The sequence below is a fragment of the Arachis duranensis genome, chromosome 9, assembly GCF_000817695.3.
Source record: "Arachis duranensis cultivar V14167 chromosome 9, aradu.V14167.gnm2.J7QH, whole genome shotgun sequence".
NCBI lineage: Eukaryota > Viridiplantae > Streptophyta > Magnoliopsida > Fabales > Fabaceae > Arachis > Arachis duranensis.
This window is the reverse complement of record NC_029780.3, coordinates 31,068,304-31,083,730: the sequence shown is the minus strand read 5'-3', so window position 1 is coordinate 31,083,730 and position 15,427 is coordinate 31,068,304. Positions and strand designations below refer to the sequence as shown.

Below are 15,427 nucleotides of genomic sequence, written 5' to 3'. Positions count from 1 at the left end.
ACCCAGAGCGCTTCTACGCCGCGGCCTCCTACGTCGGATTGGACGGATCCAACTCTCCCACCAAAGCTCTCACCGCCAAGTTCGCCAAATCCACCGCCCTCCTTCTCTACACTCTCTACCAACAGGCATTTCTCACTCTCCCTCTCTTCGTTCCCTTCTTCCAGATCTATTGTTTTCATAACCAAATATTCTCGCCAATTAATCTAATTCGCTGCATTTACGTCACCATTGCTTCTGATCCAATGCGCACGGATCAACACGTGTCAGCGCCAAAGAGAGAATGAGTTGTTGATTTGCCTGTGATTTATCTTATTAGTTCTGGCTTCGTTAGCAATTTGGGGATTGAAGTAGGGTTTGCTGTTTGAGGAGTTCGTTTAATCTTTCTTGCTGAGTGTGTGGTTTGTTTGTTTGTTTGTTATTGTAGGCTACTATAGGACCTTGTAATATCCCGGAACCGAGTTCGTGGAAGATTGTGGAGCATAGCAAATGGGCAAGGTTGGTTTCTGTGCTTTCATCATTCCTGCCGCCTTTCGATCTATGCAGTTTCTATATAGTCACTCTGATATCTGATCCATAATCCATTTCCTATATGATGTGTTCATGTGTAATTATCATTCACTCCATGCTGCTGGTTTTATCTTTTTTTTTTTTTAATTTTCCAATTATTGTTATTCTTGTAATATGAATTAGTCGTTGCACATCATTGTCGTGGATATCATTAAAAGGTTGTTGTTGGTTGACGATGCAGCTGGAACCAGCTCGGAAACATGTCTTCTACAGAAGCCATGCGACTGTTTGTGAAAATATTGGAGGTGCCATGCAAATTTGTTTATTTCACCATTCTTACTTGGTATGATTTTGAGTTGGTACTCGAGGGCATCTAACTCCTTTGTAGAGGCTGAGCCTGTTATAGATGTTCAAATGAATGTGGGTAATTCTTAAGGCTATATATATATATATGTTTCATCTATACTCTCTGCAAATTTCTGTATAGGAGCTTTGCTTGTTATATTTGTCTGTCTATTTAGGTATGCTGCATGCATGCAGTTCCTTGCAACTGACAGATAGTTTACATATTCTTTTGAGTCATGCTATGGTTTAGTGGTGTTTCCATTTAGGATCTTTATATTTCAATTAATTTAAGAGATTTGTCTTCTTAAAATTATATCAAGAGAATATAATGAGAAGATAATATTTTTCTGCACTTCTGCTACTGTCAAAATTGTAATTTCCCCGTCGTCATATATTGTTGGTTTTACAGCACAATTCCAAAGTTGGACCAGTAGTTGAGAATGGGAACTCTTATCCGGAGACAAAGACTATTCCAACTGATAATGGGAGTCAAGTTGGAACCCAGGATAAAGATGTTGTTGTTGAAGGCTTTAGTTCAGTTGAAGTCTATGATCAATGGATTGCACCTCCAGTATCTGGCCAACGTCCAAGGGCCAGATATGAGGTATTGGCTCATGCAAAATATTAAAAAAAATATATTTTTCTTCTTCACTAGCTTTACAAGTTTATGCTCTAAAACTTGTATTTTTTATTTTTTCCTGAGCTACTGTGTTGTTGTATGTTCAGCATGGGGCAGCAGTTGTGCAAGACAAATTGTATATATATGGTGGAAATCACAATGGTCGTTACCTTAACGATCTTCATGTAAGCATATGTTTGGTATCTTTGTTGCATGAAGCTATGTATTTTTATATCTAATATTGTGTCATGTGATGTTTATTGAAATCGCAACATTTGCAAGTTGTGTACTATTTACTCAGTTACCTGGAAACAAATACAGGTTCTAGATTTGAGAAGTTGGACTTGGTCTAGGGTTGAGGCTAAGGCAGAAGTTGAGTCTACAAACTCGTCATCTACACCAATGTTAAGCCCTTGTGCTGGTCATTCACTGGTTTGTATTTAAAAAAAGTTTTTTCTCATTTGAAAAACTCTGCATAATCTTATCTGCTATATTCAATGAGTTTTTATTATTTGCTAGAACTAATTCTAGAATATTTTGGATTATGATGATGAAAACATTGTCACAATAGATTCCATGGGATTCTAAGCTTCTGTCAATTGGTGGGCATACAAAAGATCCTTCTGAAAGTATCCAAGGTATACAGCTATATCTCTCACTTTCTTTTATTTTGCCATGGTGGGTGGGGTGGGGTTTAGAAAAAAAATTATTATTAGAAGAGAAGGCATCTTCTCAAAGAAACCTCAAATAGCAAAACAAACCCTAAGCAGATAAAAGTACAAAATTATGTGCTTATGTCAATTCTTTCCATTAAATCACTAATGGCTGGCATCACATCTATCCAAAACTAAAAAAGGGGCAGCCTAGTGCACAAGCATCCAGCATTAAGCTGGTCCAGGAAAGGCACACCCAAAGGGTGTCATGTAGCCAGCCTAATTTGATAAATACATTTGGGGATGATTCCTTGGCTTGAATATGTGACCTCAAGGTCATATGGAGACAACTCAACCGTTGCTCCAAGGCTCCCCTTCATCTGTCTAAAAGATAAAACATGTAAAACTGGGATACTTGAAATTTGAAAATTTTGTTTGGACAAAATTTGATGGTTTACATTTCACTTTAATGATTAATGGAAGGAAACTCCAATAGCCTGATACTATTATTTCATTCAACAATTATTAAGGTGAAGAGAAATCAAGACTGTTGGCAGTGATTAAAGTTGTGAATATACATAGGTGAAGCGAATACGTGAAAATTGTTATTACCTGTTTTTCCATTCCTTTGGGATGTTTTATTCATCTATTTTACTTATGCTTGTGAATATGGTTTTCCCTGCTTCTCTGTGGCTTTTATTATACCCCTGGATTTCTTTTTATTGTGATAATAACAATTAAGTGTTCTTACTACTAAATATTAATGGATATTATTATATAACAGTGAAAGTGTTTGATCTGCAAACGGCAACTTGGTCAACTCTAAAGACTTATGGGAAACCCCCGGTATGTATCCATTATTTTTCCTTTTATGCTTATTAACCCAAAAGTCTTGGAACTTCTGAACTTTATTTTAAAATGTGATTTGTCGTGATTGCTTTCCAATAGCTGCCTGGCAAGAGTCACAGTGATGGGAATGGGACCCAGAAAATATACGTAGTGGGCAGAAAAATAAAAATAATATACAAGAATAATAAAATATTATGACAAACAACATTTATTTTATTATTATTTGACTTTTGTATTGAGATGTTGCGGTATATTCTTTTCTAACTTTAATTTTAAACCAAATTTATAAGATATCTATCATTGTTTATAGTTAAATTAAATAAGACAATGTTTTTGTTCACTTAAAACTCAATAGGATAATTTTTATTTTAGTGTGGAGGCAAACATAATATTTTAATGGGGACAAATATACATACACCCGTAGTTTTTAATAATTTTGCAAAATTTAGTTGCTTCTGGATATGTAATAAAGTGTTGATCTTATTATGTTTATTATTATTTTTTATGTCAAGTAATTATGGTAATGGACTTTAAAGTTCCCTTTCTTGTGTGTTTTCTAGGTATCACGTGGAGGCCAATCAGTTACTTCAGTTGGAAAAACCTTGGTGATATTTGGTGGACAAGATGCTAAGAGAACTCTCTTGAATGATCTGCATATTCTTGACTTGGAAACCTTGACATGGGATGAAATTGAAGCTGCGTAAGAAGTTTCCTGAACCAATGCTTTCTCTTTAACTGGTTACTTATTTTGGCATCTCTTTTTCTTCTGTTGTTTGCACCTCCATGTGCACACAGAAGAGGGGGTTGGGGGGATGCAATGCTAGTTGTCTTGGGGTGTAATCTAAAAATTTAAAAGTCATATCACGAATTGATGTTTTGCTGTGTTTTTAAGTCATTGCTTATACCAAAATTTGGCTTTGATGCATGATATAGTTACTCGCTTTTGTCGGTAGTGAATATGAATTTCCCTGGTTTTTCCTATTCTGTTTATGAATAGAAATGAATGTAAATGTTAATTAAGTCTCAATATGCAGTGGTTTGCCTCCTTCTCCGAGGTCTGATCATGCTGCTGCTGTGCATGCTGAGCGATACTTGCTTATCTTTGGTGGGGGCTCACATGCAACTTGCTATAATGATTTGCATGTTCTTGATTTGCAGACTGTAAGAAAATTTACCTCTTCTGTGGCTGTGGACTATAAAAGAATGATCTTATCTAATCCTCTGAACTTTGCAGATGGAATGGTCTAGACCAACTCAACTGGGTGAAAAACCAACACCACGTGCGGGACATGCTGGTGCGACAGTTGGCGAGAATTGGTTCATTGTCGGTGGGGGTGACAATAAGAGTGGTATACCACTTTGCAACCTTGTCACTTAAAAATATTTCATCTTGGGTGGAATGATTTTTTCTTGTATGAACATTGCTTATTTGTGAACAAATATTTTTTGAACTCTTGTAGTATGCAAAGAATGTTTATATTTGACGCATCTTTATGCATGCTGTTCATCATGAAATAAAGTTTACAAGGAAAAGCATTTTTGTTGGGGTAACTTCTGATATATGTATCTATAATGATATACTATAGAAAAGTATATGTATCTTGAATGTTCTATATCTATAATGTTCGTTAGAATACTGACTATATATATGTGTGTGTGTGCGCGTGCGTGTGTGCGGCACATTTGTGTGTGTGCGTCTGTGTGCACGTGTTGTGAATTTATTGAGGATCTTATTGTTGCTATATATAACTTATTTCAAGTTCTCTTCCATGCTATTCTGCAGGGGTCTCAGAGACTGTTGTGTTGAATATGTCTACGCTGACTTGGTCAGTGGTAACTTCTGTTCAAGAGCGTATTCCTGTTGCTAGTGAGGTACTTTTCTGTAGTGACTTGGGGACCATTCATTGTGGGAATATTCCAAACAATGAACTCTGTCAAAACTTTTAACCACTGAGGAAAAATAACCATTTGAAGTGGATATTGTTCTATGGTGGCAAATACTGTTATCAAGTTTTCCATTTTTGAAATTCATTCTTTAGTTATAAATGTTTACCAGGTTGCATGTGCTGTGGTATAGTTTCTAACCATTGTTCTTTGTTTAGTTGGTGTTGTCTTCAGCCAATATATACCTAGACCATTCACCAATTATTTACTTCCATCTGCTTAGGATAATTAAAATGTTTTGCTGCACAGGGCTTGAGTTTGGTTGTAAGTTCATATGATGGTGAAGATGTACTTGTATCATTTGGAGGATACAGTGGCCGTTACCACAATGAGGTAGATTGATTTCTATTCCAAAATTTTAGGTCTTTTCTGTTTTACTTTCTGCTTTTGTTTTATCATTCTGCCTCCCCTGATGTAGTTTTATGCCTTCAGGTCTATGTTCTTAAACCAAGCCACAAATCAACTTTGCAGTCAAAACTAGTTGAAAATTCCATACCAGATAGTGTTTCTGCAGTGCACAATGCTACAAATGCTACCCGAGATGTGGAGTCCGAATTTGAAGCAGGCAATGAAGGGAAAATTAAGGAACTTGTCATTGACAATGGTGATTTTACAGTATGTATTACTGCAAAGCTTGTCCTTTGTCACTTTGATCATCATAGATCAACATGTACAGTCCATTTCATTGGACCAGTCAGTAACATTCACTTATTGTTAATGTTAGGACTGAAGCAAATATAATAATTAAAAATCATTTGGAAGCTTAGATAACTTTCACTTCTTAAACATTGCTTGGACCATTCAACTTCTATACATAGATGATCTCCTCAATTGATGCATTTCATTTCAATTCCTGCTAATAACTGTTTTGATATTTTGGGTGTACAGAAACCGAAAGGGGATCTTCTAACAGTCCTGAAGGCTGAGAAAGATGAATTGGAAACAACACTCAGCAATGAGAAGTTACATACCCTTAAACTACAGCAGGAGTTGGCAGATGCCGAAGCTCGCAATTCTGACCTTTCCAAGGTAACTGACTACTTAATTGTTGAAGTTCCTTTAGTTAATCATTGTGGCAAGCTACTATGAGGTGGATTATTGGTTTAATCAGATAATTTCACCATGCTGTGGCAACTCCCTTATTTGATGTAGTCCTGAAAAGGACTTATTAATTTGGAAAGTGTTAAGCACCTAAAGAAAGTGGAGATCACACCTTAAAAGCCAATTATTTAGGGGGAAGAACCATTCAAACTTTAAAAACAGCATCTAATACCCATATTATACGATATAAGACTTTTGGCAAAGTCCCTAACAGAAAGTGTCCTGTACTTCCTTCTTAGTTTCTTATTTCCCCTTTTCTATTCCTTTTGGAAGGGAGAATATGTGAAAAAACAGTGTTGATCAAAATATATTAATAAATAAAAACTGAATGATCTATAAACCAAATTTGAATGTCATTTATTCTTTTATAATGCCATCAAGTTTCCTCACTTCTCTTGCACTGATAATGCAGGAGCTCCAATCAGTACGCGGTCAGCTTGCTTCTGAGCAGTCAAGGTGTTTCAAATTAGAGGTATGCAGTACTGCTTCTGAAAATCATCTTTTTTATCTAATGTTTCAAAGTAGAGCAGTTAAGGTGAGGATTTCTCACCCTTTTGTATATATTCTCCTTCTAATTAAATAAATCCGAAAACAAATAAATTAGAGTTATGCATTAATGCTTATGAAAGCCTCCCTGGGACATTATGAGGAAGTGCTTTTGAACATTTGCTATGACAGTGAAAGTGACAGCAAGAAATGTATACCCAAATCTATTTATACAGTGGGTAGAATTTAAAATATGATGTGTGTTTAAAGAACAATCCATGGTGAAATCTCTGTTGCCTAAATGAAAAACAAGAATGGTCCACTTTCCCCATTTTCCGGCTAGATTTGCAGGTGAGAGTGGTTTTTGATATTATAGTTAGTCTCTCTCTTAAAAAGTCACCAGCCGTTAAGTAATTGCTTTCTGGGATGAACCATTGGTTACAATCATTGGAGTGAAGTGATCATTATTCCCGTTATGATGCATTTATTGTATTGTGCAAAATGTAGCTACTTGTAGGTAAGTTATTCAGTAAACACCAACGATAACCAGTGTACTAAGTTTTTCATAGAGTTGCAACTCAAGAAAAACCTTTCATGTGATCAATGAGGACTTGTGAAGACAACAATTAAAAACAGTATAATCATGTTTTCTGATTTGTATTTCTAAGGACTTGTGATTTCTCTTTCTATTTTGTTTTCATTTTTAATGTTTTTAGCTTTTAGGATATTTTGAGACAACAATTTAAAACAGTTCAATCCCGTTTTCTGTTTTTAATTATTTTCACTCTTTTTCCATTTCAAAATCCTGAAAATAAACATAGGAAATGAAAACAGAAACCAGATAGGAATTTTCCGTTCTTTGCTAGAAGTGTGTGGTCATATAACTTCTATTGCTCGTGGTACCTTATGATGAGGTTGGCTCATAGGTGACTTGGTGAACCATGTTTATATGAAAATCATTATAGGATGATCCCTCTGTTATTGTCATCTTTATGTCGCTTTCCCTGATTCAAAATTTGTGTTTGTCTCCTTTTCGTAATGGATGAAAGTATATGAATTTTCTAACTGAATAGAGATATTGGGATCACAGGTTGAGGTAGCTGAATTAGGACAGAAGCTCCAAACAATTGGTACATTACAGAAAGAACTTGAACTCCTCCAGCGGCAAAAAGCAGTATCAGAGCAGGCCGCCTTGAGCGCAAAGCAGAGGCAGGGCTCAGGTGGCATGTGGGGCTGGCTTGCTGGTACTCCCCAAAGCCCGAATGCAGACGATGACTGAAAGCGCAAATCTACCCCATTAGCTTAACTGGGTTTTGTTTCAGTTGCCAATTAATTTTATTTCCAATACAATTTTTGGTTTGTTCACATTTAGCTCATTTTTTTTGGTGATGGAAATAAGATTTTAGCTGCTGTTTTGCCAAAAGGAAAACCCCCTGGGGTTCTTGCAGTAATACATATATTAATATATACATGCAATGTAATTTAGTTGTGTAGCTCTTCATATATGACTTAGTCCAGGACAGTGCATGTTGTCAATTATTATTATTGTTGTTCGTATTGTTCCAGTCATTAACTCATTATTATCATTTGTATTCAAGATGCATACATGATTCAATGAAAGCATATATATTCTTTGTTTTTGGAGTGCTGCAATTATTTTATTTCATTTTGAATAATTCTCCACGGCCAAGCAATTTTATATGCGTTTCTTTTTCCTGTTTTCTCCCCCTCCCCCTCCCCCCTTCTTCTATTTTTCAATTTTTCAATTTTGTTACTGTCGTCTCCAATAACCCCACTTCCTCTTCTTCCTCCTCTTGTTGGAATTTCGTCCCTTCCTTCCTTTTCATCCATCTCCTCCATCATCATCATCATAATTATTATTGTTAGTGTCATTGTCTTCTTCTAATATGTATAGTTATTGTTATCATCGAATTCGAATTTATATAATGGACAATTTTCAGTTCATTTGGTATTATACACTGGTTTCGTTTTAAGCTAATTTTTAGTTCATTTGACACTGAATTCGAATTTATATAATGAACAATTTTCGGTTTATTTGGTATTATACAATAGTTTCGTTTTGATAATATTTTCAGTTTATTCGAGGAACAGGTGTTTTTGAATTCGAATTTATATAATGGATCATTTTCGGTTTATTTAGTATTATATAATGGTTTCATTTTGATAATATTTTTGGTTCATTTGATCACCACAGAGAATCAGAATGAATAAAGATGTTAATGAAATGTTGGTGTTGTTGTTGATGACGATAATGATGATGGAGGAGAAAGAAGAAAAGAAAAGAGGAGATCAAAGAAATTCAAATAAAAAAGAAAGAGGAAGAGGAGGAAAAGAAAGAGGAGAAGGAGATGGATGTCTGGTATGGTGGTGGTGGTGATGATGATGATGATAACGAAAAAAAGATGAAAAAAAAAAGGGAAAGGAGAAGAAAAAATAGCTGGAGGAGGAGGAGAAGAAGAAAGAAAAAGATGAAATTCTGTGGTATAAACTAAATAACTTGGATGAACTTGGATGTATAACGAGACTCTGTTATTTTTTTTGCCAAACACTCACCGTTAAGCATCAAGTCACAGATTCTAAGGAAATGATTAAGATTAGAGGTAAGTCGAGTGAGCCAGTTCAATTTATTTTTTAAGAAAACTAAATAAGGGTTGTGAACTTGTGATAATCCCAGACTTGTGGTTGTCTGGTTGAGTGAAGGGATTTATTTATTTTTCCAAATATCACGAGTTTATTATTAGCTTTTTTTAATAAATGCGTCATTTGTTCGAAATTTAATACTAAAATATCATTCTTTTAAAACTAATTATTCATATGTTGTCCTTCAATCATAATTAAAAATGAAACAACAAGTCAAGTTATCATCTAAGCAAAAAAGTGATATTTGGGAAATTAGTTTTTAAATGGTGATATTTTGATAATAAATTTCAAAAAATTTTGAGTAATTTTGTGAGCCAGTTCAAGTTTTGAAATTATTTTTAAAAATTTTTGGTTAATTATTCCATTTGAATAAGTGTTTATAAACATTGAATTGAACTCAATTCTATCTAAAAAACAATAAAAATTGACCATTGTAGAGAATTCTGACTCAAAAAAATGATTTTATTATTATTTTTTTAAAAAGAAATTAACGTTCAGCATAGTATATGAAACTAGCTAAAGTATCCCTAAAAGTAAAATTGAAGTTGTTTCTGAAAGGAAAAAGCAGAAATTTTGGTAATTTTAAAATATAATTTTGTAACATTATTATGTTTTTTCTACTTGACCTCTATTAAATGTTAGTAACTTCATCACATGAATTGTTTTTTGTTACACTCTACAAAAGTTAGATTATTTTAAAACAATTTGTTAGCTATAGCATCTACATATATAGAAGAGTAAAATATCATTTTTGTTTCCACTATTTGGGATAAATCTCAAAGTTATTCTTAATGTTTAAATTTTTTTATTTAAGTCTCTAACGTTTTAAAATTGGCTCAATGTTGTACTGCTATTAGAGATCTGTTAATAGAATTGACGGCGGAATAAAATTGGAACGATTTTGAAACATTAGGAACATAAATAGGACGAAAACGTTGGAGACAAAAACGATACATAGAAATAAATTTTAATTTTATCCTTCAATAATATCAATTTTTTATGGTACATAGTTATTCAATTATTTTTTAATTACATCTAAGTAAATTACGCTTAATCACGTTACTTTCATTCTAAATAAATTTATTTTTTTCTAATTTTACTTTTAAAGTTTTTTACTCTTAAACATTAAAGAATTTCGATACATTAGAGATAAAAGATATAATTTATAATTTATTGTATATGTATTATTTTTTTCATTTTCTCAAGTTTATATACTAGTCATTCTACAAACATTTGATGATGAGTAAAAATATTTAAGAGTAAAATTATAAAAAAATAAATTTATTTAGAATAAAAGTAATGTGATTAACTTTAATTTATTTAGATGTGGTTAAAAAATAATTAAATAACTACATACCGTAAAAAATTAATATTATTGAAGGATAAAATTAAAATTTATTTTTATGTATCGGTTTTGTCCCCAATATTTTCGTCCTATTTAAGTTCTTAACGTTTCAAAATCGTCTCAATTTTGTCCCGCCGTCAATTCTGTTAACAGATCTCTAAGGGCAGAATAAGATTAAGCCAAATTTGAAAAGCTAGAGACTTAAATAGAACGATTTATAGGGACTTAAATAGGACGATTTAAACGTTAGGGACAATTTTGGAATTTACTCCAAATGTTGGGACTAAAATGATATTTTACTCTATATAAAAAGAACAAAAAACAATTTTTTTATCAAAGATAAGGAGACTCAAACCCACGACTTCTTCAGTGAGTATAGATAGAATTTTACTATGCCATTTGAGTTATAATTCATTGGCAATAAAAAAGAAAAAACAAAAATAATTTTGATAATTATAATTTAAGTTTTGGAATTTTCGCAAAACAAATTCTGAATTTCAGAAGTTGTCATCAGTGTTCTTATTATTACTATTTTAAGATTAACATGTGTTTATTGGTGATAATATAAAATATATATTAAAAATATTTAGAATTAAAATATAAAATACATAAATATTTGAAATTAACAGTTTTTTCATAAAAATAAGAATAAAGGACAAATCCGTCACTGACCTTTTTTTTTTGTGGACATTTTTGTCCTCGAGGATTGGAAAATACATTTATGTCCCTAACCCTTTCAAAATGCGGACAAATTTATCCCTCCGTTAAAGTGACTCCGTTGGGCTCAACAGAAAACGCTGACGTGGCTCCCGTGGCGCTGACCTGGCCGTTACGGGAGTACACGTGGCATGTAACTTTATAAAACAGGACATATTAGTCATCTCACACCAAAACGTGTAGCTTTTTAAAACAGGACATATTAGTCCTCTCGCCCTAAAACGATGTCGTTTCAAAACAGGACATATTTCTCCCTGACTCCCTCTTCCACCATCACCTATGCTGCCCCTCCTTTCCTTGTTTTGCATCGTTATATATGATTGAATGTCAAAATTGAATTTTCCATGGGAAGATAAAGTGCTCAATTTTGGAGCGCTTTACATTCTTAATTTAGGGTTTAACTGAGTTATGATTTTTCTGTGGTTGATGGCAGAGTTTGCAAGAAAGGGCTGAACCACTTGATGTAGGAGGAGGAAGTTCGCCCGGTGTTCCTCACAATTTAGGGTCTTATCTTCAACAATAGGGATTAGACCCTCCTTCAAGCTATCCTGTTCCCGAAGCTGGACTAGTTTCTATGGATGACTTAGCTTTTTCTTCCGGTCTCCAACACATGTCAGCTGAAGAGAAGAAAGAGCTTCTTGTAGTTGCACGAAACAGTCTTGAATTTCTATCTAGCATAATAAATTCTGAGGCAGAGCCCAAAACCTTGAAGGTCTAATTCCTATCTAGTATAATAAATTAGTGTTTTGTTCACTACATCATGGAGATTTTGTATGTTCTATATATTTGTGAAGATCGAAATTCTGATTCAGTTACTTGCTTTTAAATGCAAGGGCATGGATCAAATGGAGATAGGTTATAGATAGAAAATGATATGTTTCCCCCCATGTAATCCAGTTTGTGGGATAACATTTTCTTGATAGAATTTACAATTTTATCGTTCCTTCGCAGGAAGATTTCACTCTAAGTTTGCTGGACAAGTGCAAACACTCACTCTCTATCATGAAGGAAATTGCGAAAAGCACCACAGATGATGAAGACACACTTTTTGAAGCTTTGTATCTTAATGATGAGCTGCAGCAGATAGTTTCCAAGTACGAGGAGTTGGAGGCTGCTCAATGGCCTGTGGCACAAGAGCCTCCAAATGCTGACACTGCAAAGCATGATGTGGAAGCTGTTCAAAATCCTATTGAACTTCCTAAAAGATTTGAAGAGGATGAGTCCGAAGAGTTCGAAGCTACTCAGGAACTTGAAAGAAAGCTTCCCAAAAAGTCCAACGGTGTTGAAGCCAATGCAACCAATGGGGATGGTCATCATGTTGAAACCACAATACTAGATGAGGCACATGAGAAGGATAACGCCGAATCGAAGGTTCCGAGCCAAACCCTTGCTTTCTTCAACGGGTCTCTGATTTCGGCGGCGAATCTTTCCCACGGTCTCTTCCTCGCGCCACGGTATCTAACTTCTTTCAATACTGGCATCGGCCCTGATCTGTTTACCTCCGCCGCTGCAACCGCCGCCGTGGGTTTCAGAGCCACAACTCCTCTGCCTCTTTCCATGCCAATGGCTTTGGTTTTCAATATAAAAAAGAGTAATTTGGTGATGTCTTAAGGAACAGAGCGGAACTCAGATTGGAAAACGATGAAAAGAATCAAGCTTTGAAATCAAATAAGCATTTCAGTGTGTGAAATTTTGATGGGTCGTTCACACTGATTTTCAAGAAAGAAAGAAAGAGAAAGAAAGAAAAGCAACACCTTCTTTTTCATCTTCTTCTTTGTTCTTTGAATCTTTGTCTTTATTGTTGAGTGTGGTGTAGAGGGTGCGCATGGAGAGGGGAGTAGAGTGTGTTAGGAGGGAGTAGAGAGAGATGGGGATAGGGCAAGGAAAGGAGGGGCAGCGTAGGTGATGGTGGAAGAGGGAGTCAAGGAGAAATATGTCCTGTTTTGAAACGACATCGTTTTGGGGCGGGAGGACTAATATGTCCTGTTTTGAAAAGTTAGGTGTGAGAGGACTAATATATCCTGTTTTATAAAATTACATGCCACGTGTGCTCCCGTAACGGCTAGGTCAGTGCCACGAGAGCCACGTCAGCATTTTCCGTTGAGCCCAATAGAGTCACTTTAACGGAGGGATAAATTTGTCCGCATTTTAAAAGGGTCAAGGACATAAATGTATTTTCCAATCCTCGAGGACGAAAATATCCCCAGAAAAAAAGTCAGGGACGGATTTGTCCTTTCTTCTAAAAATAACCATTAGAATTTGGCTTCCACCTTTTTATACTCCTATTTCTTCTTTTAATTCCACTGTAGGGCTGCATGGATTTCCGGTCTTTTAATATCCGCCTGAAGGAAACCAGCGGCCTTGGCGGCGGGAAAAAACGGATTTACGCCACGGTCTCCATGGTTGGAGGCTCTTCTCCAAAGCAAAAAGCTTCAATAGAAAATCACATCCCCAAGTTTGGATCATCATCAATTCGTTCTTGTTTCTTGAGATTTTATGTAGAAAACACCAAGCTTCAGTACAATCAGTTGGTGCTTATGATTCAAATCCTTCAAAAGCGAATCTTGCGCTGCGACAAGGTGATAGGCGAGGTTTGTGTCTCACTCAAGGAGCTCTACGACGTGTTCACTACGAACTTCGGTTTTCAACCCATTGTGATGGTGAAGACTCTTGGAAATAATAATAACAAGAAGAAAAAGACAGTACCACAAGGTTTTCTTTGTTTCACCTATAGATTTGGTGACCTCCCTGCGGGTTTTCATTATCCTTTGATAAGGACACCAAGTCGCGTAACCCCATCGGCTCCATGCCTGGAATATCTCACGGATGAGGCGTGAATCTTATAGGTGAAAGAATGAAGTTTTTCTGAAAAATTTATGATTTTTGTTATGTGTTGATTTCGCACAAATGTTAAGCTAGGCTGTCACTGCACTTAAGCCAACTTCTCATTGGTAATAATAGGTTTAGTGCTTCATCACTAGACATTATTCATCATTGGACATTCTCTTTGTTTTCAATTTGTGTTGCGTTAATTACCGCATTATTTTAGTATACCTTTGTAAGTACCTCTTATTTTTAGATATAAAAATGAATAATTGAATATACTAAAAAGAATCAAAACCAAAAATTAGTACTATTTTAGAAAACCAAAGGTATGCATCTTAATATATGGATTTTTTTTAAATAAATTATCGAAATAAATAATTTGTAGTATTTTTATTGAAATGTATCGCATCTCTTATCTCGTTTACAGTATAAACGAGATAATATTACACGTATCTCGTTTACACTGTAAACCAGATAAGGCAGGAGACGACGTGATTGTATCATGTTTGTTAACATGTTGTGTAAAGGTCTTGAGTTTTTCACTTTCATTTCTTGGCATTTTCTTCCACTTTTATCTTTTTCTAATCATATTTTGAAATTACTTAAAGAATATGGCGTACTCTAATAATCACAATGGAGACATTAACAGATTCAACACGACTTGACACATTGTAGGAACAACCGACTTGGTATTGTTTTTTGTTTTATGCTTATGTTAAAGTATAGATGTGTTGCCATATTTAGGGTACTTTTATAGAAATAATATGCACTATATGTTAGATGAATGAATATATGGTTATAAATGGTTTAAATGTTAGGATATGATGTTGGTTAAATATTTGTTTAAGTTTATTTTTGTAAGACTCAGAATTTTCAGAAAATATTATTATGAATTAATTTCAATTTATATATTCATTAAAGACTTTACTTTTAGAAATTATTTTATTAAAAGTAATTAAATTAAGTTTTAATAATTAAATTAAAAATTTTACTTAATCTTATAATATTAAATAATTTTCTATATTTAAATTATAGAACTTAATAGTTGTAAAAGAATACAAATTTTATATGATTTAGTTTAAATAATTGAGATTTTAGAATTTAATATTTTAATTTTTATAAAAAAAAAATTAATTATATTACCTTATATTTTAAATTAGAACACTTAATTAAAAGCGAGTCAACAAATTAATAATTAAATAATATTTTTAAAATAATTTAAAGAGATTAATTTAAAAGTTAATTTAATACAATATCTCTTAATTTTATTAAAATTTAACAAAATCTTAATTTACCTAAAAATTCATAATTTCACATTTGCCCCAAATTAAACAATAATCCTAAAATCAAATACACAAAACCATAACCCCTTCT

General features: G+C 33.9%; 1 protein-coding gene across 1 annotated transcript in view; it reads left to right on the top strand.

The window, feature by feature from the left end:
* LOC107465323 (acyl-CoA-binding domain-containing protein 4) overlaps window positions 1-8,143 on the top strand; it is a gene marked incomplete in the record, with an annotated part of 8,441 nt that extends 298 nt beyond the window's left edge. Inside the window, 18 exon segments of the mRNA XM_016084305.3 lie at window positions 1-125; window positions 425-495; window positions 749-814; window positions 864-927; window positions 1,262-1,456; window positions 1,579-1,656; window positions 1,793-1,903; window positions 2,043-2,109; window positions 2,909-2,970; window positions 3,534-3,673; window positions 4,008-4,134; window positions 4,208-4,322; window positions 4,757-4,845; window positions 5,167-5,250; window positions 5,350-5,532; window positions 5,806-5,946; window positions 6,431-6,490; window positions 7,595-8,143. Coding sequence (XP_015939791.1) covers window positions 1-125; window positions 425-495; window positions 749-814; window positions 864-927; window positions 1,262-1,456; window positions 1,579-1,656; window positions 1,793-1,903; window positions 2,043-2,109; window positions 2,909-2,970; window positions 3,534-3,673; window positions 4,008-4,134; window positions 4,208-4,322; window positions 4,757-4,845; window positions 5,167-5,250; window positions 5,350-5,532; window positions 5,806-5,946; window positions 6,431-6,490; window positions 7,595-7,783 — 1,967 coding nt within the window.
* Window positions 8,144-15,427: the final 7,284 nt, after the last annotated feature.